The following is a 23,593-nucleotide window of genomic DNA, read 5'->3' on the forward strand; positions in this document are numbered from 1 at the left end:
AAGAAATTTCAGTTCTTACCCTGGGCATGACATCTTTCAGCTTGCCTGAGTAGGACAAGAAGTCAGATTTTCCGCTGGTTCTTATGGCCGAGGTGTAGTGTATTTTCTTGGAGCTCTGCTTGGAGTCGAACAGAGACATGACCACCTTAGTTGGCAACCCAAGTGGGTTTGGGTTATTGGGGCTGACAGTCCAGGCTGCATATGCCGAAGTCTTCAGGTCAGTCTGTGGAACATGCAGCGGTTTCCTCTTCATTAAGAAACACCATGTGAATGTGGTGGCAGTCTTCAGGCTCGGGAAAGACAGGCGGTGACTGTCTTTTGTGTTAACCACAGAAACAGATGTGGTCAGTTTCACCTGACCCCCATGGAAACTGGAAGGCTTGATAGGGGATTTCGCCGGGGTCCACCTCTGTTCCTCAGCTTTTTCTCGGGGCCTCAGAGTGTCATTCGCTGGTATGCAGATGCCGTGGCTTCCAAGTGTAGTATTCACAGCAGGGCCTGCATCGTGAATAACAGTGTTTGTGTCTTTTGCCAGCCCGGTACTGTCAGGTGACATAGGTTTAACATCATCAGTAGCCTCCGAGTCCTTCACTCCATCGGTTTTACTTTGGGGCAGAGGTGGAGCCTCAGTTTCAATGGGACTGTCCACTGGTTCAGTTGTGCAAACCTGCCTAACAAGTGTGAACTTCCGCTGCCGGGTTACCTCTGACATCTTGGAGTTAAGATAATTCACTGATCTGCCATCAGTTAGACAGGCTACACCGTGCTCGTCCTTAGCCCGCTTTTGGTGCTTTTCCATGAAGATGTCCAAGCTATTGGCAGGCGACAGCATTCGTTTACTTGAAGCAGTGGGTTCCTGCTGTGGGCATAGAGTCACTGATGCTAGTTTCTGTGTGCAGTGTAAAGACCCATAAGAAAGTGCTCGTTCTCCAATGTGGTTATGAGTGCCAACTGTTTGAGTTTGAATCCGATCGTTGTTTGCAGTTGGTACAGCATGTGCGTCGCCATCTACACTGTGAGTGGACGAGAGGCTATTTCTACTGGACACAGAGGGAGCAGGGTGCATCTGCTCATGAGTTATTAGGATCTGTGGCAAGGGTATTGCTCCTGCTTGGGTCTGATCAAATGGGTTACTTTGCTTTTCGCCTGACAAAACTACAGTCTGTGTCTTAATCTCAGAGGCCTGTTGATTGGGTTGAGCAACATATACATTTTGGATTACATCTGGCGATTTTGAAATGTTCAAAATGGGATTGGCAATAGGTATCGTTAAAACTGGCAAGGCTATCTGAGTTCCCTGTGTGCCGGAGAATGAAAACGTTTGGCTTGCTCTCATAGCGGGGCACTGCAGTTGGTATTTGGGCACAAAACATTTCTTTTCTTCAGTTGGTTTGTTTTGGACATTCTCGTGACAAACTAAGATCTGGCTCAGCGGTCGTGGTATCTTTTGGCATATTTGGACCCTTGATGTTTGATGCCAAGGGTGTGGAAGGCCGTGGATTTGAGGCTGCTGAGTTGGGCTACCCAAATTAATGCTTTGCACCATTTGCTCACTCTTTTGCAAGGGTGCTTCACCACTATGCAGGATAAAAGGCTGAGCCATGGGGCGCCTATTGGCAATGTGAATCTGCTGGGACCTATTAGGAGTTAAAGAGCTAACATTTGTCATGGGAGGTTTATCTAGAGGTATAACTGCTTTCCGAATAGGTTGCTGACTCTCTGGGCCAATTTTTAAAGACATCTGTCGAACTAATGGTCCCCGCCTCCTTTCAATAAGTGGCACCTGCGCAACTTTTGGCTGGCCAACAGGTGATAGAGATCTGCTGGGAGATACATTTCCACAGTCAAAAGACTTGCTACGGTAGTCACTTGAAATCTCCACAGAGGGTTGAGTACAAGTGATCTGTTCAGATGCAGCACGTCTCATCATTCCAGGCACGCCAAGGGTATTGAAGGCTGTTGGCAAACCTTGGGGCTCTGGAATTTTCCCAACACACTCCCCTCTTGAAGGACTCTCTGATCTACATGTCTCATCTCTTTCAAAAGAGGCTGAGATGCTAGAACAACGAGAAAGACTACTGTCCCTGCTGAGGCTTCGTGAGAGGCTGGACTCAAAACTGGATTCACCAGAGGAGTGGTCCATATGAGCAAGACGGATTCTTTTCTTTTTAGGCGGCAGTTTCTCTGCTGGTACCTTGGACAAACTCTCACTTCTCTGAGGCCAGTTGAACTGATCTGCAGGTTTATCTGGTGGTTCAGATGTTTGTGTTTCATGTTCTCTATCAGGTTCCTCTGTGACCAGAATCTCGGGAACTTGGATGTTATTTTGACGAACCAAACGCGACTGATGGACTGGAGTGGAGTTTTCGCCTGCTGCTGCTCCTGTGCAATCAGTGCATTGTTCCTTCATTTGTTTTCCAAAGTCAGTACTCTTGGGTTTGGATATTTCTTCATGGTAGTTGTCGGCTGACACATTTGTAATTGCGTCTGTTTTGGGCTTGTTAAGGACATCCTTCTCCGTACTATCAACAGGAGAGGCCCTATCAATTGATTCTGTCTCAAATGAATTGGGTCTACTGAGAGAATTGGTATGTCTAATGACTGACGTACCACTGCCTTGCCTTTGCAAGTCTCCTTTAGTGGAAGTGCTGATCTGGGTCTCTCGAATTGGTGACAGTCTGGAATCTGAAGTAGTTATACCTCTTGCTATGAGCTGAATCTGATGTAGCTTTGGCTGATTGTTTTTGGGCTGTATGTCTACTATTACAGCATGTTGAGAAAAAGTCTGACTTGCCAGAGCTGTTGGTTGTTCATAAGTAACAGAACAAGGTGGAGTGGTGTCAGTTGGAGATTGATCGTCCTCATCCCCAACACTTTTCATTTTCCTTCTTTTTCTAATTGATGTCTGTTGATCAAGTATCCCTGTGCCACTAGTTGATCTAGGGACCATTGGGTGCTGTAGGTTAACATGGAAAACATCTTGTTCAGTTTCTTTAACAGCACTTGGCTTGTTTTTTGGGCCATGGAGCTCAGAGCAATAGAATTTCTTGTGAGTTTCAAAATTCTCTAACTTTCTGTACCGATTACGACAGGTTTCACACTCATACATTGTGCCTTTGTTCTGCAGAGGCTTTCTGTTTCTGTCCTGACTATGCTCAAAGGATCTGCTTCTTTGCACCACTTCAGTGGAACTGCTTGGACCGTGATAGCCCTCATCCATGGAGCGAACAGTGGGGAGGCCATGTCCTTCACTTGTGGAAAAGTCCTCCACTGCTGCTTGTCTGACTAATGTACGAGAATGTATAGCTGGATTTGGGGTCGATGGGGCTGAGGAAAATACATCATCATTCAACAAACTAATTTTTTCATCAAATGACTGACAAATTCGCAAAGGATGGGGAAGGGGGGCAATATTAAGGGGAAGAGCAGAGTGTCCAGGTGTAGTAGGCATAGAGTTACTCCTTGTAATTGGCAAACAGTCCATTGGTGGGTATTGAGAAGGTACAGAGAGAAGAAATACTGGTTTAGATTTGTCTGTGGGGGTGAATGGTGACTTGGGGATGTCTGAACTAGAACTTGACCTTCTTCCAATTGGCTTAAGATCAAACTGAAAAGAGTCTTTAAATATGTATGATTTAGGAGAGTCGATGCTACCTCTCCTTGAGAGAGATGTCCTCCTTGGCTTCACACTGTCCAGCTGCTTGTTGTCAACTACTGCCTCATTATCAGATATCAACTTTGAAATGCGTTCCTCCAGAGATAGTGCTTTGGTTTCTAATGGTGGACGCATCTGTCCAACTGTGGCCTGTGGTTTTTGCTCAGCTGCTACATGCATCACTGTGGCAACCACAGAGGGGATATTTGGAAGAGTATTCTTGGCAATGTCGATGTCTACTGGTGGAGTTATCTTTACAAAAGGACTGGGTGGACTCATGGCCTGGTCAGCACTTTCAGAGCGTGAGAAGTAGCCAGAATCTGTACTTCCCAAACTGCGCGGACTAAGTAGACACTTAGATTGTTGCTGTTGAGAAAAGTCTGTTGCTTGTTGCCTCTGAAGCTGAGCATGTCCACCTAACAGTGGAGACTTGCACTGCTGGTCCTCATCTTCGCTTACAGTATCTAGTGAGGGATTTGCACCATCCACCTCTTTCAGAGATGACAAGACAGTGATGCTTGATCTCATGTTAGCAGTCTGGAAGTCTCGTTGTCGTTGAGCAGCAGCTTGTTCAGGTGCTGCACCTGTAACTCTTGGGCTATCTGCTCTCAGAGGGGAGACGTTAACCGGGTACACAACAACCTTTGGAAGTGCAGCTGTTACTTTGGGCTCATTAGCCCTGTGGCCAGGTGCTGGTTTGGCCGAGTCAAACATGGCTGGTGAATCCACTTCCCCATGGCTTGCTTGGTTTGTACCTGCATTCTGTAAACTATTTTCAGACAAAGCTGCCACACTGCTCTGTGATGAGTCAGGGTCCAAGTCTGCCGTGCTACCTTCCTCGTCGCTGTCCCCACTTTCCTCCGCCTCTGAATGTGTCCCAAGGGCTTTGTCAGATTCTTGAGATAGTGATCCACCTCCAGATTCCGAGCGTGCTATGAGACCCAGTTTTATAGCATGCGCATGTGATTTCTTGTGCTTGTACAAGTTGCTCTTGGTTTTGAATGAGAAGCCACAAGTGACACAGGGATATGGTCTTTCTCCTGTGTGGGACCTGATGTGTTTGAGCAGCACACTGGGTTTTGCACATGCCCGGTTGCAGTATTCACAAACATACTTTCCTGGTTTCTTAGGCTTTTGGTCCCTGGAAACCTGTTCAGCACCAAAGTTCATAATAGTAGCCATCTGAACTTGGTTGCTGCCAGGTGTCACTGGGACCTGAATGGTACTGGGAACACTTGCTGAGATGGACTGGCATGTGTGCACAATGGGTGGCTGGCTTTGTGGCAAAGCATTGGAACCTGAGGGAACAGGTGCATGAGTTATAGTGGATGGTCCAGTGTTAAAGCTCATGTGCAAGGCAGGCTTTTCTGGATTTGAAGCAACAGGCATAAATTGTGGTGTGGCCAGTGGAGATGACTGCATTGGTGTACCCTGTGTAGATGTCTGCACATTTCCCTGTAATGGTGCAGCAATGCCAATAAAGTTTCCTTGTTTGTCAATATAATAAGTCTGCATATGGGGAGGTTGGGTATGGAGAGCAACATTGACAGCTGGCATTGTAGTTAATTCACCACTGGATTGAGCATAAAGAGTGGAAGCTGGTTTTCCAATGGCTGCGACCTGCAAGGTGTTTGTCCTCTCAGCCAGTGTACTGAAGTCAGGCTCCATGGCCTTAAGTAGAACATCAAGCGGAGCACTGCTGTTGTAAGGATCTCCCTCAAAGCTGGGGTTTTCGCTCTTGATGTCTTTGGGCTGAGACACCTCAGTAATCAGAGAGCCGTCCTCAACATGTGTAGGCTCAAGTGATGGTGGCCTAGGAGACGGTTCTTCCTGCTTCAGCCTTTCAGCATCAGTTGAAGATGACCCCTTGTCAGGGGATGCTGCAACAGGTGAGGCATTGTGTGGGTCTCTTTTCCCACTGGGGGATGTTAAAGAATTGTGGGAAGGACTATTTGAGGAGGAGGAGCAAGAAGGTGTACTTTCCTTGGACGATACTCCGTGGAGCACAGTTTCAGATGCTTTCGATTGCAGGGGCTTCTTCACTGGAGATTTGGGAATTTTCTTGAGCTGATTCTCTGCAACAATCTTTTTCCTCTTTAGGCCTTTTATATTATCTGCATTTCTGCGACTGCTTTCAGATAGTCCTGTGGAGAAAGACACAACGGAAAGCAGAATTGGTATAACAAAACCATCTTTTACAACTTTTTCCAGGCAGAATGACCAAAAGTCCCTGTTGAGAAAAAGGAATTATACTTCCTCTGCTGCACAGTTGAAATGTCCTTATTGGCCTATGATACTAACATCACTGCCTATTATAAGTGCATTTTTCCAAATTTGTAAGATGGTGGATATATATCCTGGGCAACTTGGTCTACTTCTTTTTTTTGACTAATCAATTATATAACTATAATTTATATAATTAAATTGGATTTCAAATCTTTGCAAGTCATACATGGAACTACCAAAGGTGAAGATTTGTTTCAGCAAAGAGAAACCAAATTAGAGTTAAGTGTGTGTGTGTGTTCAATAATTTGAACACCCATTTGAATCCCACGAAGGATGTTATAAAAAAGTAAAAACACCCTTGAATGAAAAAAAAACATTTCACCCTCCCCTTTATTTGTTTGCTGTGTGACTCATATCACAGAGGCCCACGCTTCATTACTTACATAAGTAAATGGTAATTTTTCCCTTTCTTAGATATGTTGACCTATAAAGGCTTGGCTGATCAGAACATGTAAGAAACAAATGTCTCTTACTGTAATAACAACCTGAATGTGCATGCCTTCAAACACTGCATTCCAATAATAATGCAGTTCTGTTTTTAAAAGGGCGCACCCATGCCGTGGTGTTCCGTAGTGTGTGCAATAATGATTCACCCAAGTGGTTTTTAAAGGACATGTTGCATAATATTAGCAGTGCCCTGTCACAGTTTCCTGGCCTGAGTAGGTATTTCCCAAGATGAGGATCTCGTCTTTACATAGGTTAATCTGTTCTCTGAGTTAACATGCGACCAGCGAGTCTTTAAAGCTGTACACACTGTGCTCTCTAAACAAACAGTTGTTTTTTATGTTTTTTTTTAAATACCCCCATTTTAATAAGATGCTGAAAGACATGGAACAGGATTGGTTCTTCCTACTCAGTGCTTGGACAAATCTGCAAAACGGATTCCATGACTTCACAAGTTTTCCAGCATTAAAAAAAGCTTCATGAACAAACAACATTTGTCAGTATCTATTTTCAGCTGTTACTTTTACTGTCAGAAAAATCTGCTTAGGCTATTTCAAGATTAAAATTTCGTTTAATCAGCAAATCTAATCAATCAGTAGCCAAACTTGACATTATTTTCCTCCCCTGTTAATGTTTACACATTTTAAATGCCATCATTTTTCTGTGGCTCTGTAAATATTTAATATATGATTCATAACCTCAAGACAATTCCCCCGCGATCCAGTGAAAAGATGCCTGACAGAATAAGCTTCTGTCTAAAGATGGTTGTCAAGAGGATTAACCTTTGAATGACAGGCAGGGACATCAGGAACTGATTTACTTTAAGAGGGAGGGTGGAGATGTTCTTATATACACCGTTTCTCTTTAGTGTCTCAACCCTTACTCGTTTTACTGATTCAATCAAACCTTGGGTGTCCTGGGTGTTTTTTGTTTTTTTTGGGGACAATGTTTCTATGATGAGGTGAACTCAGTTGATTCATTCTTGGGCACAGCTTAAACCATGACACCATGAAGCTGCCTTGGCTCAAGCAAACTGGCTTTTCCATTTGAATGTGGTTACATAACAGCCCACTTACCAGATGAAAATGGCCATTGCTGTAGTGGATACTGCATAGTTCAGTTTTCTTTTCACTGATTGTGCACCAAATTAAAAAGTGAGGAAACAGATGCAAAATATTTAAATACCTCATTGAAAAGTGTGTGTGACTCTGGTCACGGCTGAAATGACATTAAAAACACACTTTGCTTAACCACTTATAAAAATGTGCACTCAGGCATGTAAGATGCCAACTAATACTTTCATATTGCCAATTATTTCACCGAAGCAGAAACATTGTGTGATGCAAAATGCTGCAAAATTCCAGAAGCTGCACAGCAACTTCACTCCTTACATGTGGGTAAAGCATTCCCTTAAAGGACATAATAAATAAATCAATAATGCATGGGGTTCAATTAAATTCCAATTAAATAAAGTGAGATTCTGATAATTGCAGTCAACAACAGACCATGTAATGAATGTTTGTTGCACCATCAACAAAAACCCTTGAATTAAATCTATTTGAGGTTCATTCATCCGTCGTATTCTCTTAAAACTATAGGGTGGCAGATGAGAAAACCAAAATTCTCCTGCAAACTTAAAAATGAAAGAGAAAACATTCCTCACATTTCTTCATTTTAAAAATAAATTCAACTCCTCACATTATATCCAAAGTCTTGATAACATAGATCTCTTACCTTTCTGTGAGCCTTTGGGGTCTTTCAGCTCTTTCTGTGCCTCTTCGATTTTATCTGGAGACAAGAACAGAAAACATTTTCATCACATGCACAGAAGCACACACACATACACACACACACACACACATTCTCCACAGCGAAGGCAGTGCAGAACCTAACTAATGATACTGGGGATGCTTTCCACACAGCTGCAGCAGGATGAAGGTCCTTCAAATGAGAAACAGATATTCTTCCATTGCAGAGAGAGTGAACTATTCCAGTATGGAAACTAGTGTTATCATGAAGGGGGGCAAGTCTGAGCGCACACACACACAGTTACACACCCCACCGCATATAGAAGCAACAGCATGAGCGTGCATGATGGACAGGTCAAATTTGCAATCACAAGTCACTATGGCGGGTTCTCATTCTCATAGCCAGATTTGAACCCACAGAACCATTTGCATATCCAAATGCTGTTTACACCCCTGGGGGAACGACACACTCACTCCACCGCGACCTTCTATACAGTCACAGTCCTCACCCACATCCAGCAGGTGGGAAACTGTTTCTGTATGTACCATATGGGCGTGCAGGAGGTGACACAGTGCCGACTGAATGTTGCTGCAATCAATATTAATTATATACGCCGGCTCAACGTGGTGTGAATGGTGTTATACACGGTGGAATAGAGGTAGAGAGAGACGAGGTGATGCCGCCCTCAGAGGGAGGGAGCAGTGTGAACGTGTAATTACATCTTATTTGAACAAAAAACAGCAGGTTTCATAAAAAATAATTGTACAGAAATATGGTTGAAAATCTGAGTAATAAATAATATTTACAATGTAAACTCTAATGTGCTGTGTTTTTTTCCGTAACTTTGAGGAAATCTGGGACAAAATCAACAGCTGTTATGTGAAACACTTCCAGGCCGCACATACTGTACCACAAGACACTTGTATTGGCCACTTGTTTACTTTACAAGTCTGCAGTTTTCTTTGTGAATATCTATTACTAATTTATTTATTATTTAGGGGGGAAAAAGAGTTTGTTTTGTAGATTTCTCATTTCACATTCTGCAGGTTTGATTAATTCAAGTTTCAAGGCTGTGCTACATGCAGACATTTACATTTTCTTGTAGCTAGAAAAAAAGTCCAGTCTTTCCTAAAAGAAAAAGACTGTAAAAACTAAAATGATGTTTTCTAAATATGGAAGTACAAGTGCACATGCATCATGCTCACATTAACCACAGAGAAAAAAAGAGGAATAACCCTGCAACTATAGTGCAGCGTGTTTCTGCGTCTCATGACAATGGAAACGAGGTGGGGGGAGAAAAAAAAGCCACTTTGGTGGCCCTGCGCGCATGACATCAGACTGCACGACGAGTCCTCGAGGAGCAGTGGTAATCATTTTTGTCCTAGATTGCACAAACGTTAATCGAGGGCGAAAGGAGGATGTTCTTCTGTGGTTCCAAAAATTAGAGAGCAATGCCAGGAATACTCGGAGGAGGAGGGGGGTAGGAGACGAGGGAGCCAAAGAGGAGGTCAGTAGTTTGTCATCATCTGTGTGTGTGTGCGTGTTATAGTCACACCCTTCTCTCTCTGTCTCTATATCCCCGCCGCACGCCACAGATTACATAATGCGTCCACACCCCTGTGCTGCCGTGGAGCTAAACAAAGGCACCATGCCAGCAGAAACACAGTAACCGAGGCACGTGGAGCGGGCAGGTGTTTGTTTGTGTGCAGGTCTTTGACAGAAGTGTACACAGACAAGGGACGACTGAGGTGTGTGTTTTTGTCTCTGGTCTATTTACATATAAACGACCATGAGAACTCCCCTGCCATCCGACAATGGAATCAGGTAGGCTGTGTTTTCCTGGCAACAGCGCTGGGCACTGGGTGTTCCTCCAAACAGAGAGGATCCCGACGCTTCGCTCCGAGCCGTGATTACCGCGGCTCAACCTCGCGGCTTTCCCGTCTGTGTCACAAAAAAACCCCAATTTGAGATAATAAACACTTATTTTTCGCAGTAAAAATATTGTGAGGTAGATTTTTCCCGAGCATACGCTTTCGCTGTTTGCACAGCTTGATACATATGTCTTGTGTTAGACCGCGCCGGCAAACCGAGGCACAGAGTGATTACTGCCCAACAAAAATCTTATTAGCGGTTGCATATGGTTTGAGGACAGAGTGTAACGTATTACAGATCAGATTGCGCCTTCTTATGTAACAAGCCACAAACAAGAGCCCTCATGCTGAATGACACCCATGAAGTCCAGCTCTGAAGCATGGAAAAAGAACAGGAAACATCGACCCAGATGAGTGGAAAGGGACAAAAGGGACAAAAATATTCCATCCACGGTGCTCGAGTTATTAAGACAGCAGGGAATGATTATGGGGTCGTTCATATTTCCCTCATTATGGATGTCATAAGGTGGTCGGGGGCCACGGCTACACATTTTCACTGAGGGGCTTCGAGACGTTCACCATGCCATCCGAAATCTGCGTAAATGTCCCGTAGCCACGGGAAAACAATAAAAGGAATGTACACGAATGCTGCATGTTGCCGGTGATGAAAACCAGAGCCCGTTTGTGGAAGCATGAGCACGAAAAAGAAAGAAGAAAAAAAAATGGAGGGCGGGGAAAGAAAACAGTTGAACTCACGAGGCTCCGGTTATAACTTAAGTGTTTGCAGAGAAAAGTCATCATTTGTAGGATGTTCGTTCACACTCGTACCTCAGGAAACAAGTCACAGAGTTGAAGCTCCTCCCAAACAACAAATGGCACATTGGCGACTTGCTTGTGTCAAAATGCACGGGGAATCATTTGACTGGCTTCAATAATTTAGTGAAATATGAATCAATACAATCTGCTAAAGTGACGTAATCATGTGGTTCTACTATTACACCACAATTGAGATTGATCTGCATCCGTCGACATAGACACGCTGTTAAAAAAAGATGCAAAACACGTCTTGTCCACCGATAACTCTCCCAACACACCATCGCCTGATAACTGTCCTTTAAACACGGTCCTTCGATCAGGCGACAGGATGCCGATCAAGATGGCCGACGTGAGCGCCGATCTCTGTGACGGGATCTCTAAGGATACACAAGGATCAGAGCGTGCGGGCTTGTGGGCGAGGAAGTCGAGTGCTGTCATGACAACCCCCCCCACATGTTCCAGCACACTCCTCTCTCTCTTTCTGCTCTGTTCCAGCACCCACCTGATGCGAGCCTACAGCCCGTCAGCTGTGGCCGAGGGGGGGGAGGGGGAAGCCCGTCACTGCATCGTTGAGACATTTGACAGATAATAATCAGCGAATTGCTGACGCAGGCTGATGAGCTGCGGCGTCAACTCACCTCTGGAAAATGGACCTAATAAACCAAAACGCGTGTGTGGAAGCGGAACCCGTTCAACGATTAACAATATTACATTACAGCTTCCGCTTCTCACACTGAGCAGCAGCACAACTGCACCCCCCCCTCCCCTCCCCAGAGCCCCCTCTGCCTGTTGGCCAACAAACAACCTCCAGGGCCCTCACTGCCAGCTTGTCACACATTCATATTTTGCCCGACAGCCTGCCCCGCTGGGCCGCATCACGCCAAATGGCGGCCGTCAACGGCGCGGTGGCACCTTCTTCCGTGGCAGCCATATGCGCAGCGTTCACATGCCGCAGACGGCGCCGGCGGCTTACAGCTCCAGCTTTTCTGTGTCATCAGTATGCGCCGCACACAACGCCGGCATGCCAGCGACAAGCCCGAACAATGCCAGCGGACCACGTTGTGTGGGCAGATGGGCGTCCACCAGCTGCAGCAGCAGCAGATCAGCGAACGGTCTCTTTATCACACCATCGTCTATCTAACAGGTCAAAAACAGGCCTGTAAGTGTTAAAGAAGAGGAGAGAAGAAGAGCGGAGGAACAACAGAAGGAGATTGGAGGAATATGAGAAGAGGGGGAAGAACATAATAGAGGAGTGGAAGGAAATGGGGAGGAAGAAAACTAAATAAGAGAGGACATGGAGAGAAGAGGAGGAGAAGGAGTGGACGAAAAGAGCAGAGGAAGAGGAGGGGAATAAAATAGGAGTAGAAGGACGGTGAGACGATGTATGTTCTGATTTGCTATATACAAATAAAAAGACATTGAAATCAAAGGAGAGGGGAGGAAGACGAGAGATGCCTCAGCAGGCTGAAGATGACGAGATGGGAGTCGGCAGCTGCCCCCTTCTTCTCTTTCACTGTGCGGGAGGGTGATGGACATTATGTAACTCGAGCACCTCCACCAGCCTCCTGCACACACACACACACACACACACACACACACACACACACACACACACACACACACACACACACACACACACACACACACACACACACACACACACACACACACACACACACACACACACACACACACACACACACACACACACACACACACACACGTGTGCGTTTGACTAAGTGATTATACTACATGTTCCAAGCTGCAGTGTCTTAATTGTGGGGATTTTGCTGCGTTTGTCATGAGGTTGTAGTTTCTGATTTTGCATTATTTTACAATGTGGGAGACTTTGGGGTTTTCTGATATTTTATTAGACCAAACGAGAAAGTGGAAGTTCAAATAAATAAATAAATCTCAAGCTACACAGCAGCTTGACAAGCTAGTCAGGTAGTCTGTTAGTCGATCTATTTCGCAACAATTGTGATTTAGTGTTTGTTTTGTTTTCAAGAAGAAGAAAAAAAGAAAACAAACATCTGCTGCTTCCAGTTTCCAGATTTTAACTTTTCTGCAAACGATTTATTGCTCAATTACTGTCCAGCAAAAATGCAAAAAAAAAAGAAAGAAATATTCAGCCTCTAAAATGTGAGGATTCTTCTTTAATTCATCTTATTTGATAGCAAGTTTTCCATTTTTGGGAGGTGAAGTTTTATTAATACAAAACAAGCAACCGAAGACCAAAATCATACCAGAAAACTGTGAACGGCACTTGACATTTCATAGATGAAAGAAATTAATTATTTGACTAGCCGTTTAGCAAATAAAATTTTAAAAATCGGTGGCTGCAGCATTACTCTTTGTGGCTTTTCCTTGCAGTGTTTTAAAATCGGAAGAGGATAAGTAGACCGAATGACAGAACTTGCCAGCTCCACCAGCTGTGGGAAAGACAGAGGTTTATAGTTTATAGCCTGAGCTGTGTGAACTCTGATTAACAGATGTTCATTCAGGTAGTTAAAGTTTAATATAACGGAAGCAGCGGCGATAATATTCCGAGACAGTCAGTCCAAGTCGGTCACTGAAGACCTGCAGTCAGACTTCACGTTAGAAATAACTGTTATTAATCCAGGACATCTCCTCCTCTGATATAGTCATAACAGCAGCTTAGTTTAGTTTAGTTTAGTAGATACTTTATGTATCCCGAGGGAAATTCAGGCAGCCAGCAGCATTTACAAACATACGTACATTAAACATACATCAATCCTACATAAAATAAAAATACAAAATTAAATCAAATATTAAATATTAAACTAACTATAAAAACTCGCTTATTACAGTGCAAAACGGGAAAATGTGCAAATGAAGGTTGAAATAAATTGTCCTTTTCTATTGTCCTGCCTGCCTTCACTAGGAGCTGTTGTACAGTCTGATGGCCAGGGGGACCAAAGAGCTTGGGAGATTCCTGAGCCGTGCAGAACTCCCCGTCACCTCCACGGGAAGTCTGTCGCTCTTATCTCCGCTTTCTTCCCTCGGCCCAGCGGAGGAGACTCGCGGCGTTTCTGCAGCTCTCGGCAGCTGACCGTGGCAAATAAAGGGCCATGAGGGTTACTGTCAGCATCTGACACATTCTTTGTGTCCGCGGACACGCCCGGACAACGAGACTCGAGGGACATGAGTCGGTCCGAGGCGAGACTGAAAGACTTCAGGCTACAGGAAGTCCCTCGGTGATCGTGGACGGACGATGATGCAGAGCAGAGGAATCCCCCCCCCCCCCCCCGTATACCGGACTGTGGCCTCATTACCCTGCAGTCTATCATCATCAGCCAGCTCAGAGCACAGCGTAAAAAACTGAACTCCTCTACTTCGTCACGTCGGCCGGACTGAGAGCTGGAGTGTGTCGCTCCGTCACGTCTGAACGGCATGAAAGGAAAAGAGACAGAGGAAGATGGAGGCAGATCGAAGAGGCTCTGGGTATCGTTACCTGTGATCAGTGCTTGAGCAATTAATCAATAGACACAGGTGCCTAAACAATTATTCTAAAATTAAATTTTTAAAAAGCCCTGAAAATGATGTCCTCAAAGAGTTGACTTTGTGTCGCACTCCAAAACCAAAACGCTGTGCAGTTTTAAAAGATATAAAACAAACAAAAGCAGCAAATCTTCACATTGAAGAGGCTGGAAACAGCAAATTGTCCACGACTCAACCTATTAATCATTAATTGTGAGTTAATCATCTAGTTGCATTGGGCTTTTATCCTGTAACTGACGTTTGGTCATGAACATCTTTTCATATTGAGAATCTCATTTTATTCTTTCATTAATGAATCAGATTTTGCCAAAATTTTATTTAATTCAATGTAGCTGCTTTTGCTCTGACAAAATTGAACAAATTGAAATCTGAATTGTTTTGTTAAATGAAACAACGTAAGGGGGTTGGGGAGGAAAAGCCTTTGATTACAGGAACTCAGGTATCATGTTCTAGAGCGACGGGTGGAGCAGGAAGGGTTTGGGTTGAAGTGAGTCCTGCTCTCTGCAGCCTGGCGATCTGCTGCCGACTGCTAAACATCAAGCGATGGAGGGAGGCAGCCGGCGAGCTCCGGCCTCCACCGGGCAGACATTGTTTATATGCAGCATGAAACAGCTGAATGGAAATTACACAGCCAGGGCAGGTACGAGTTCAAAAAAATGAAAATGAAAATAAAAATACAGCTTTAACTAGAGCTCCGGGCAGGCACCTTTTAATAATATATGGCTATAGAGCGGAAGAGATCTTGTACACACACACAAGATGAACAATGCGTGAACGAGGATTTACCTGTCTGAGTTACCCGTCTCATTTTCTACAATAACAACATTTAGAGGACAAGTTATTACTCCACCCTCCCAATAAATTGTGACGAAGCTGCAAACGCCCTGTCTACAAATGAAATATTGATCACGCTCTCTCTCCTGCACACACTCACACACACACACAGACAAAGACAGTGGTTTGGCGCTGTATCTGTACAGTACTGCTGCCCCCGCAGGAAACCGTAGGTGGAAGAAGCAGCCGACTGGAGGCCACTGATTATTGGGACTGCGTGGGCACCCTCGTGAAAAATTGATATAACGAGAAATCTACTGGTTGGGGTAGAAAAGTTTGTGTGTGTTTGTGTTCATTTGTTGTGGGCTTAGTAGTGCAGGCGGCGATGGACGTGAATGTGATTATTATCTCTATTCCATCTTTTTCAGACCAGGTGCACATTTAACCTTCCACAAAAAAAAAAACAGCCTGCGCCCAAATAGACGAGGAAGAGGCAAGACGTCCAAACACAAAATCAGAAACGCAACAAACGGAGAAACGCAACAAAAGAGCAAATTATCACTTTGTTCCCCCACAGTTGAAAATCAAAGGTGTGAAGCCTCTGAAATTACTTTTAATGTTTAAATACTTTTTTGTTTTCAGTTAATCCACTGATGGTCAGTGGTTCCATCAAACATTCGAAGAAGAAGAAGAAGGAGAAGCGGGAGAGAAGCAAATGAGCCGTGGCACCACATGGGGGAGTGTTGAGTACTGCGGTTGAAGTTGGTGCTGCTGGTAGACCCCAATGATACGACAGTGGAAACGATATTAACGAAATGAACCGGTTCATTTAATTGACAACTCGCCAAGTTCAGACACACGCCGGTCTACGAACCAGTCAGTGTAACGTATAGGTGGACACAGCCCACGTAGGTGTTGACCATAAATTACCACGCCAAACCAAAACTAACCGGAGCAAATGTAAAAGATGTGAAAACACCCTTAAACTGAAAGCACCGCTGCTTCTGTTGAACTGTGCTAACTGCAGCAAAAGAAAAAAGAAAGAAACCCCTTTTCAGATCTCAGCGTAGCGCTAGATCCTCGGGCTCGACTCGCTCCACTGCCCGCTTGTTGTTGGTTACCGTGGCGCCATGTTTGAGTGACAGCGCGCAGACCGCTTCCTGTCTGCGGGCCGTCTCACTCAGTCTGACGGGAGCGGAGACGTTGCTCTGGACAGTTGCTTTTAGCAGCTCAGAGCCTCACTGCTCAGACACAAACAAACACACACCAACTGACCTCAAAGTCCCATTCAGCGCAAACAGCCACTATTAAACAGAAAATAACTGCAGCATGTCTCTGTGTGCTTTTACAGAATGCTCACTTCATACCCGGGAGTTCTGCTGATCTGTTTCACGGAACAAACACTCAGCGACTCCTTTTGTACGGCGAACAAAACACAACCCGGAGAAAGAACAACACACACACAGAGAGACACACACACACACACACACACACACACACACACACTCCTGTATCAACACAAGCAGTCACAAGTCCGTGTTTCCACCCTATCAGCTGTGGCTGTGCGGCGGTATGGGGCGAGGCCAGCGGTTTCCTCCGAATAACGTGACGAGGAGGGGAATTCCTGTAAGGCCCAGGGAGGGAGGGGGGAGGGGGGAGGGGGGAGGGGGGGGGGAGCTGCCCAAACAGAGCAGGCCCGGGTGACGTCACTTAAACCGGTTTTGGCTCCCTCCAGGGGATCCTTCTCTCAGCCTCCCTCCCTCTTTCTGTTTGTGTTGGAGGGGGAGGATCTGAAAGTGCCCTGCCAACTGCTGGTTGCCCAACAGCTCACTCACCGGGCGAGAAAGACTCAGCGAATGACTTCATTTTTTTTTTTCAAAAAACTCCCCCCCCCCCCCCCCCCCCCCCCTCCGACTGGGATCCCACAGCTCGTCTCTTTCACCTCCTTCTCTGTGTACTTGGCCTCCTTGAGATCCCCTTCAGACACGTTTCAAGACCGGTATCAAAGTTTCGCTTGGCACCGAATCTCCGGTGATTTCCATAATCTTCTCTAATCAATAGTTCATTTGAATCTATTTAGCACAAGCGTTGAGTGTTTAGGCCACGCTTAACGTTTAAAGATCCCCCGCAGACACGATTCAAGATATTAAAAGCTGCTTTGAATTTAAATCTGTCTGATATAGTTTCTCTGCGAATAAAAGTCTAATAACTCGACAAAATATCTTAAACTTCTACTCCTTCTTTCTCATTGAAAAACAGAGAATTAACAAATATCCAAATATACATTGGGTTCAGATTTTTGACCACTGGATACAAGCGGTTTCCCCTTGCTCGGAAACAACAGACCGCTGCTGTTCTTTATCTTAACTGAGGGAATCCATGGAAAATGGAGACACCCAGCAGCAATGTTGTTTTTCAGACATTCAAGTCTTGTGTGTGGGCGTAAAAAAGCAGGAGTCTGGAAGTGGCTGGGAAAAACACAGGATCTTGTGTGAGAGTTTGGTTTTTTGTTGTTCTGGGGAAAGAGGAGCAGAGCCGCCTGGAAAACAGTGACTGACTGACTTGACAGGACGGTGTGGACACTGACAGGCGGAGATTAAAGCTGCAGCGTTTAACAGGAACGACGCCAGGTCGATGTGTACAGGACGGGGATTGACCGAGCTCAGGGCCGACTGACCGACAACACACACCCAGTCTGCCGTGCTACACGTGCACAACACTGACTGGGCGTTCAAGGATCACCTGTTTGACCTCACTGTACTTCTCAAAAGAGGAAGCTCCCCTCTTGGTTTTTTTGTTTTTGTTTGTCATTATGGGCAATTCTGACGGTTTTACAGTTTGGCCGCAAAAAAAGAAGGTTCTGAAAATCGGACAATATTTACACAGGCCGGGGGGGCGACACACGCCGCGACCGGGCACATTTTGCAGTGTCATCGCCGCGGCACGCAAGATAAACACTTCACAGGCAGAAACTCCCAAGACCGAAACACAGTGCTCTGTAATTAGCCCCGGACCAGAGTTTGGTGTTGTTGCCGCGTGGAAAACAAAAAGATACGGGCTGACTCGCTCACCCGCCGCGTCGCTGCTCTTAAGAAAAATGACCCGAAGACGGATCGCTCGGCTAAAAGCAACGCCCCGCGTCGCCGACAATTAGCCGAGGTGCGTGTGTTTGCGGAGAGCGCGGAGTTCAGCGGAGGACACGCCGCCTCGGCCCTGTGGGAACGTCTGAGTTAATGACAGCTGGCCTGGTGATAATGCAACACAGGCGGTAATGAAGTAATCCAGCTAGTAACCGCTAATACTCTGTGCCCAGTGTGCATTAGGGTTTACCCAGAACTATGCACAACCAATATTCATGCACTGCAACTGTATTTGTTGCTGAGACTTCCTATGCTGTGTGCATACAACCGACCGCCCACGGCGACCCCCCTTTCGTACTCTGAATGCCAAAACTGAAACCGATCCAAAACCACATCGGAGGGGGCTGACGAATAACGAAACTCATGCACCTTTTTTTCTTCTTTTCTCTATTCACAGATGCTCCGCGTCGTGACCTTTCGTCTGGTAACGTTAATGCGTACAGTCGCGATCGGAGAGAAGAAAAATGCATTCAGTCGCAGACAAAGCCCACATTCAGACGTCCAGCTCTGAAAATGAGCCGACTCCTTTCCAACTTGTGTCCGAATCAAATTGTTGAAATGCAGAACAATCACTAATGTACTTGTACATTCACTCCACGTACAAGTATGAGGCACTTGACCTGTAGTATTTTATGCATCTACTCCACCACCACTTCTGAGGTGCACGCTGTATTTTTTACTCCATTACATTCACCAGTAATATGTTACTTGTTTAGTTTGAGACTTTTTGTTCGTGACCCGTCACATTTTTTCGATGTCTTTGAGTTGATATTTCCCCTTTAAACCTCTCACATGCATTTCACAGAGTTACAGCTGCATTGATACATCAGTATCAATAATGTAATAAAGTCATGATAGATCAGTTTCAGGGGACATTCTACATCAGAACAAGTCCTTTCATGTTGACTCAAAGTACCTGTAGCTCACATTACATTCATGCGTGTTGGTACTTTTACTTTTGTAAAGGATTGGAATATTTCCTCCGCCCCTGCCAACTTTTGAGGGACATTGCTGAAACCTTCCAGAGACACATCGCCATCGGCGGAGTCTCACACGCGTCTCATCCCGCTGACGGACGTTGCTCGGGTATCTCCGAATCTCACAGCGTCATCCTCGCACGACGGCAGGAAAGACCATTACAGGCGCAGAGCCTTTCTAGGGAAAGAGACAAGCCTTAATTAAATCCGGAGCTCGTGGGACTGAGCAAAGCGAGAGAGCGTAACAAAGGGCGGCGGGCCTGTACAGGAAACGAGGATCTGAAGGAACGCGAGGTCATTGATCATGTTACAAAACCGCAGCAGTCAGATCCTGTACGGGCTCAGCTTCTGATTCTTGGCTCGCTCGCACCCTATTCTCTCCCTCCTTCCCCCCCTTTTCTCCCTTCTGCCAGGTTGATTGCGAAACAAGGCTCGTCTCTCAACCGTCACCCTGCTCCGTCCGCTGCCTCCCCCTCAGGGGGGAGGGGCTGAGACGTTAACGAGGGCCGCCGCGATGACAGAGTGTGTGTGTGTGTGTGTGCGTGTGACGTGTTGGAGACGTTAATGGCATGAAACACACTTTGAGTCACTTGAAACAAAGTCTTCTTTTTTTTCTATCTCGATGGTAGCATAAAAAAAGAAGAATTGTAGAAGTCCACCTGTAATCGTCACCGTCGTCTTTTTAGTAGAAATCACAAAATTTAGCTCGTTCCCCTTTTCAAAGTTTTTAGACTGTCGCTCGAACAAAACAAGACATTTGCAGATTGATCACGTTGGCATCTGGGAACTCCGAAAGGGCACATTTCAAAAAGACCACTAATCGGTTGAGCACAGAATTAGCCAGTAGATTAAATTATAATAAAACAAGTTATTTCGTTATGTAATTGCTTAGATGTAAACTGACATTTGTGTCTGATCGGCATTTGTTGGGTGTCAACTAGAGCGGCCATTTATCTCCTTCATCATCAATCATCATCATCATAACCGGCTACTTTTTTTCTTTCTATTCAGCCATTGTAAAATTTCCTCCAGTGCCAATACGTTAATATCACGAGCAGATTGAGCCATTTTCTTCAAACACGTCGCCAAAACTACGGGGTTCATAAGAATCGGAATGAATATTCACTACACGTGAAGCTTTCACAGGTTGAATTTTGTCAAAGCTGTTCAGTGATGTAATCCAACAGGGACACACAAAGGGAGCGCTCCACGCACATCAGCAGCGCGTCTCTGCCATTCAGTGTGCTGTTGCACCGTGCCGTCGGCTCGCCTGGAGAGACCGGCGGCCGGCTCGGTGGACTCCCACGGGGCTTTCCTGCAGCTGCTCCCGGGGCTCTCTCTCAGCGGAGGCCGCCAGACGACCATCTGCTTTTATAGCTCATTTAGCACATACACGCTCTCGCGTACATACACGGCTGGTGCTGCATGTAAACACAGAGGGGCTGCGTCTCGACGGCGGCGGCGGCGGCCACAACAGACAGCCCCCGCGTGTGTCTGACCAGCGAGGCATCGCCACCGGTGCCAGGAATTAACCTTTGGGGTGATTTAACGTGAAGGCCAAACAGTCAAGTTAGTTTCTGTTTCAGTCCAATTGCCTGATATAGAAAGAAGCATGGGAGACTGTATGGCGTTCACCATGGTCCAAAACTGGATGTACCCTGCTAAGGACATATTAGTGCTGCAACAATTAATTACTCAGTGTCCCAATTAATCTGGGGAATATTTGATCAAATACTCGTTTCTTGGTGATGCTGCACGTTTCACACTCTGGCGAACAACACCCACCAACTGCAGCTGAATTCTGGGAATTACGGGGAGGTTTGCTATGATGGACACCGCTTCTTGCTCTGTGGCGGCGGCGGCGGTGTTGTTTTTGCCACCCACCTCCGAGCCATTCACTGCTCTTACTCTGTGCTTCCCTCCGCCATCAGCAGTAGGCAGGAGGTAACGTTACATAACGCCGCTGAGCGCGAGAGACATGGCGTTCCCTTTTTATCCTCCTCCTCCTCCTCTCGATGTTTTCTCAATCCTCAATTTCCCCACCTTATCGTCGCGCTCTCCTCCCCATTTCCTGCCTCTTTCCATCATCGTCACCCTCTTTTACTCCCCACGTTTTCCCATGATCCCCCTCCCTCCCTGCCTCCAGCAGCCCTCCGCTGCCCGCTCCTCTCTCCTCCGTTCTCTATCACATCACCGTTCAAAAACAGTGCAAAGACACGGTACGGGGCTGCGGCTGACAATCATTGTCTTCATTGTCTGGCCAACACAACTTTCTCCAGCCTGAGGGGAAAATCTGCGGGAAAATGACATTTATGTTTCCATCATCAAAAAAATCATGTTTGTTATGTTGCATATCGTGTATTACTATCTAGTCTCCACGTCGCTCAGCACCAAGTGTGTCGCTGACCGATCTGCCACCAGATGTTTGCGTCTCTTCAGCAGAGCTGATGTTTCCATGAGAGCGAATACGATGTCGCCTTCCAGCAGAGAAGACAAAAGACGGGGAGGATAATGCAGGCGAGTAAGACGGCGAGGAGTGCATCACGCACCAGCACTCATAAGTGACCCTAATAAGAGTTTCTCCCCTGTAACAGGTTTGTCTATTCTTACATGAAGCGGCACGGCGGGGGAGAGGGAGCGGAGCCGAGTGAGCCTGATGAGCTCATGGTGTGTGTGTGTGTGTGTGTGTGTGTGTGTGTGTGTGTGGAGGGAGAAGTCACAAGTGTCTAAGTTCAGCTCTGCTCTATCTCTGGACCGAGCGGTTGCGTAACACCTCCGGCTCATCTCCGGCTGCAGTGCACAGGCTTATCCTGTCCTCCCCGCTCATGTTGTGCGTCAGCTGCTGCTGCTGCTGCAACCGCCTGGACGAGGAGGAAGAGGACGAAACGCACACACGAGCTGGAGACACTGAGCTGACTTTGTGCTGGAGGGGGGGTGTTAGTGAGCCGCCGGAGCTGTTAACCGCTTGACCAGCATTGTTTTTTTACTCAGGGGAGAAGGAGGAGGGATTATGGACGGGGCGGGGGAACATTTATTGTCTGTTAGAATAATTGTATTTGAGTGAATCAAAAACTCTTCAGAAACTGGTTTACTCGCTGACATTCAACCCATTTCTCGTTTGGGCAAATTGAAAATGTCAAAAAGCGAAAAAATAAGCAGCAGAATTAGCGGATTAATATTAAATTGTGCAGTTATTTTCATAATCCACGAATCATTGAAGTCCTTCTTCCAAGCAAAAAAAATAATTGCCAAACATTTCATGGTTGTGCGCTTCTCAAATGTAAAGATTTTCTGCTTTTGCTCGTTTAAATTTCTTTAGTAATATTGTCTGTGCTTCTTGTATACGCTCAATGCTCATTTGTCTTATTTCTGTACAGCTCTTCTCAACAATCCATTCTTGGAGACTCTGGTCGACGTTTTTCTGTACCACCATCTGATGCATACACCGGCGAAGCAATGAAATAACTGACACACAAAATAATCTTTAGCTGCAACTAACAGATAATCGATTGAAACGAATCCCTCGCCCCGCAGCTGGATCCATTCAACGGCAACAAAGGCGAGGAGGAGGCAGGCGAACGAGCACAAACTTCGGGGAAATGAAGATCAGCAGATGTGATGCGCTGCGACGCAAGAGAGAGAGAAAATGAGCAGGCAGAGATTCAAAACAGACGACGAGAGAGCGAGTGAGGCCACACGCTGACACGAGAGAACACAGAACTGACGGGAACAGAGGTCGGCTTCTCGCAGCGCTGCACAATACCTGTTCGCAGAGGAGGGAGGGAGGGAGGAGTGAACCGAACCAGCCGGCTGCTGCTGGCGGCTTCTCCCTCCTGGGTTCAGACTTCACTTGTGGGGGAACACCTGAGATTCCCGACCCAGACAGACACTCTCCCGACCAATAACCGCTGACATTCCTCTGCCTCTCTCTCTCTCTCTCTCTCTCTCTCTCCGACTGACTCCCGCACACACACACACACACACACACAAAAAGGAAAGAAGAAAAAAAAAAAGGGAGAGAAGTGAAATGCGTCTGGCCGCCGTCTGTCCTCGCCACACAGCTGTGTCTCTGTGCTTTCACTTCTCGCGTCTCCCCGGTTCCTCCGCTGTCAGTGCGGCGACCACGCTTCTTTCTCCACCCTGCCCTCGTCTTCCTTTTTCCCCTCCTCTTTTCTCCTCCCTCATTTGAAAAAAGAAAAGAAGAAAAAGATCCCTTCTCTTAATCAGGGAAAGCCCTCCCCGCTCGCCCGCCTGAGCTCGGACTTCCCAGAGAAGCAGTATTTCCTCTTTCTATAAAAAAGAGAAAAAAGGAAAACAAAGCAGGACGGAGGCTCGGGCTCCTCATTCCCCCAAACGCAA

General features: G+C 46.1%; 1 protein-coding gene and 1 long non-coding RNA gene across 3 annotated transcripts in view; one reads left to right on the forward strand and one right to left on the reverse strand.

The window, feature by feature from the left end:
* The window catches only part of LOC118292159, a 62,229-nt gene extending 45,499 nt beyond the window's left edge, over nucleotides 1–16,730 (forward strand). The window contains exon 5 of the long non-coding RNA XR_004786839.2: nucleotides 13,727–16,730. This is a non-coding gene — a long non-coding RNA (uncharacterized LOC118292159). The remainder of the gene's footprint in view (nucleotides 1–13,726) is intronic.
* hivep1 (HIVEP zinc finger 1) overlaps nucleotides 1–23,593 on the reverse strand; it is a 47,662-nt gene that overhangs the window by 4,544 nt on the left and 19,525 nt on the right. For both annotated transcript variants that reach the window (XM_047330072.1, XM_035620852.2), the window contains exons 3-4: nucleotides 8,120–8,173; nucleotides 20–5,799 (exon numbers count right to left, since the gene is read on the reverse strand). In XM_047330072.1, coding sequence (XP_047186028.1) covers nucleotides 20–5,799; nucleotides 8,120–8,173 — 5,834 coding nt within the window. The remainder of the gene's footprint in view (nucleotides 1–19; nucleotides 5,800–8,119; nucleotides 8,174–23,593) is intronic.

This window comes from Scophthalmus maximus, chromosome 22 (assembly GCF_022379125.1).
Source record: "Scophthalmus maximus strain ysfricsl-2021 chromosome 22, ASM2237912v1, whole genome shotgun sequence".
Taxonomy (NCBI): Eukaryota; Metazoa; Chordata; class Actinopteri; order Pleuronectiformes; family Scophthalmidae; genus Scophthalmus; species Scophthalmus maximus.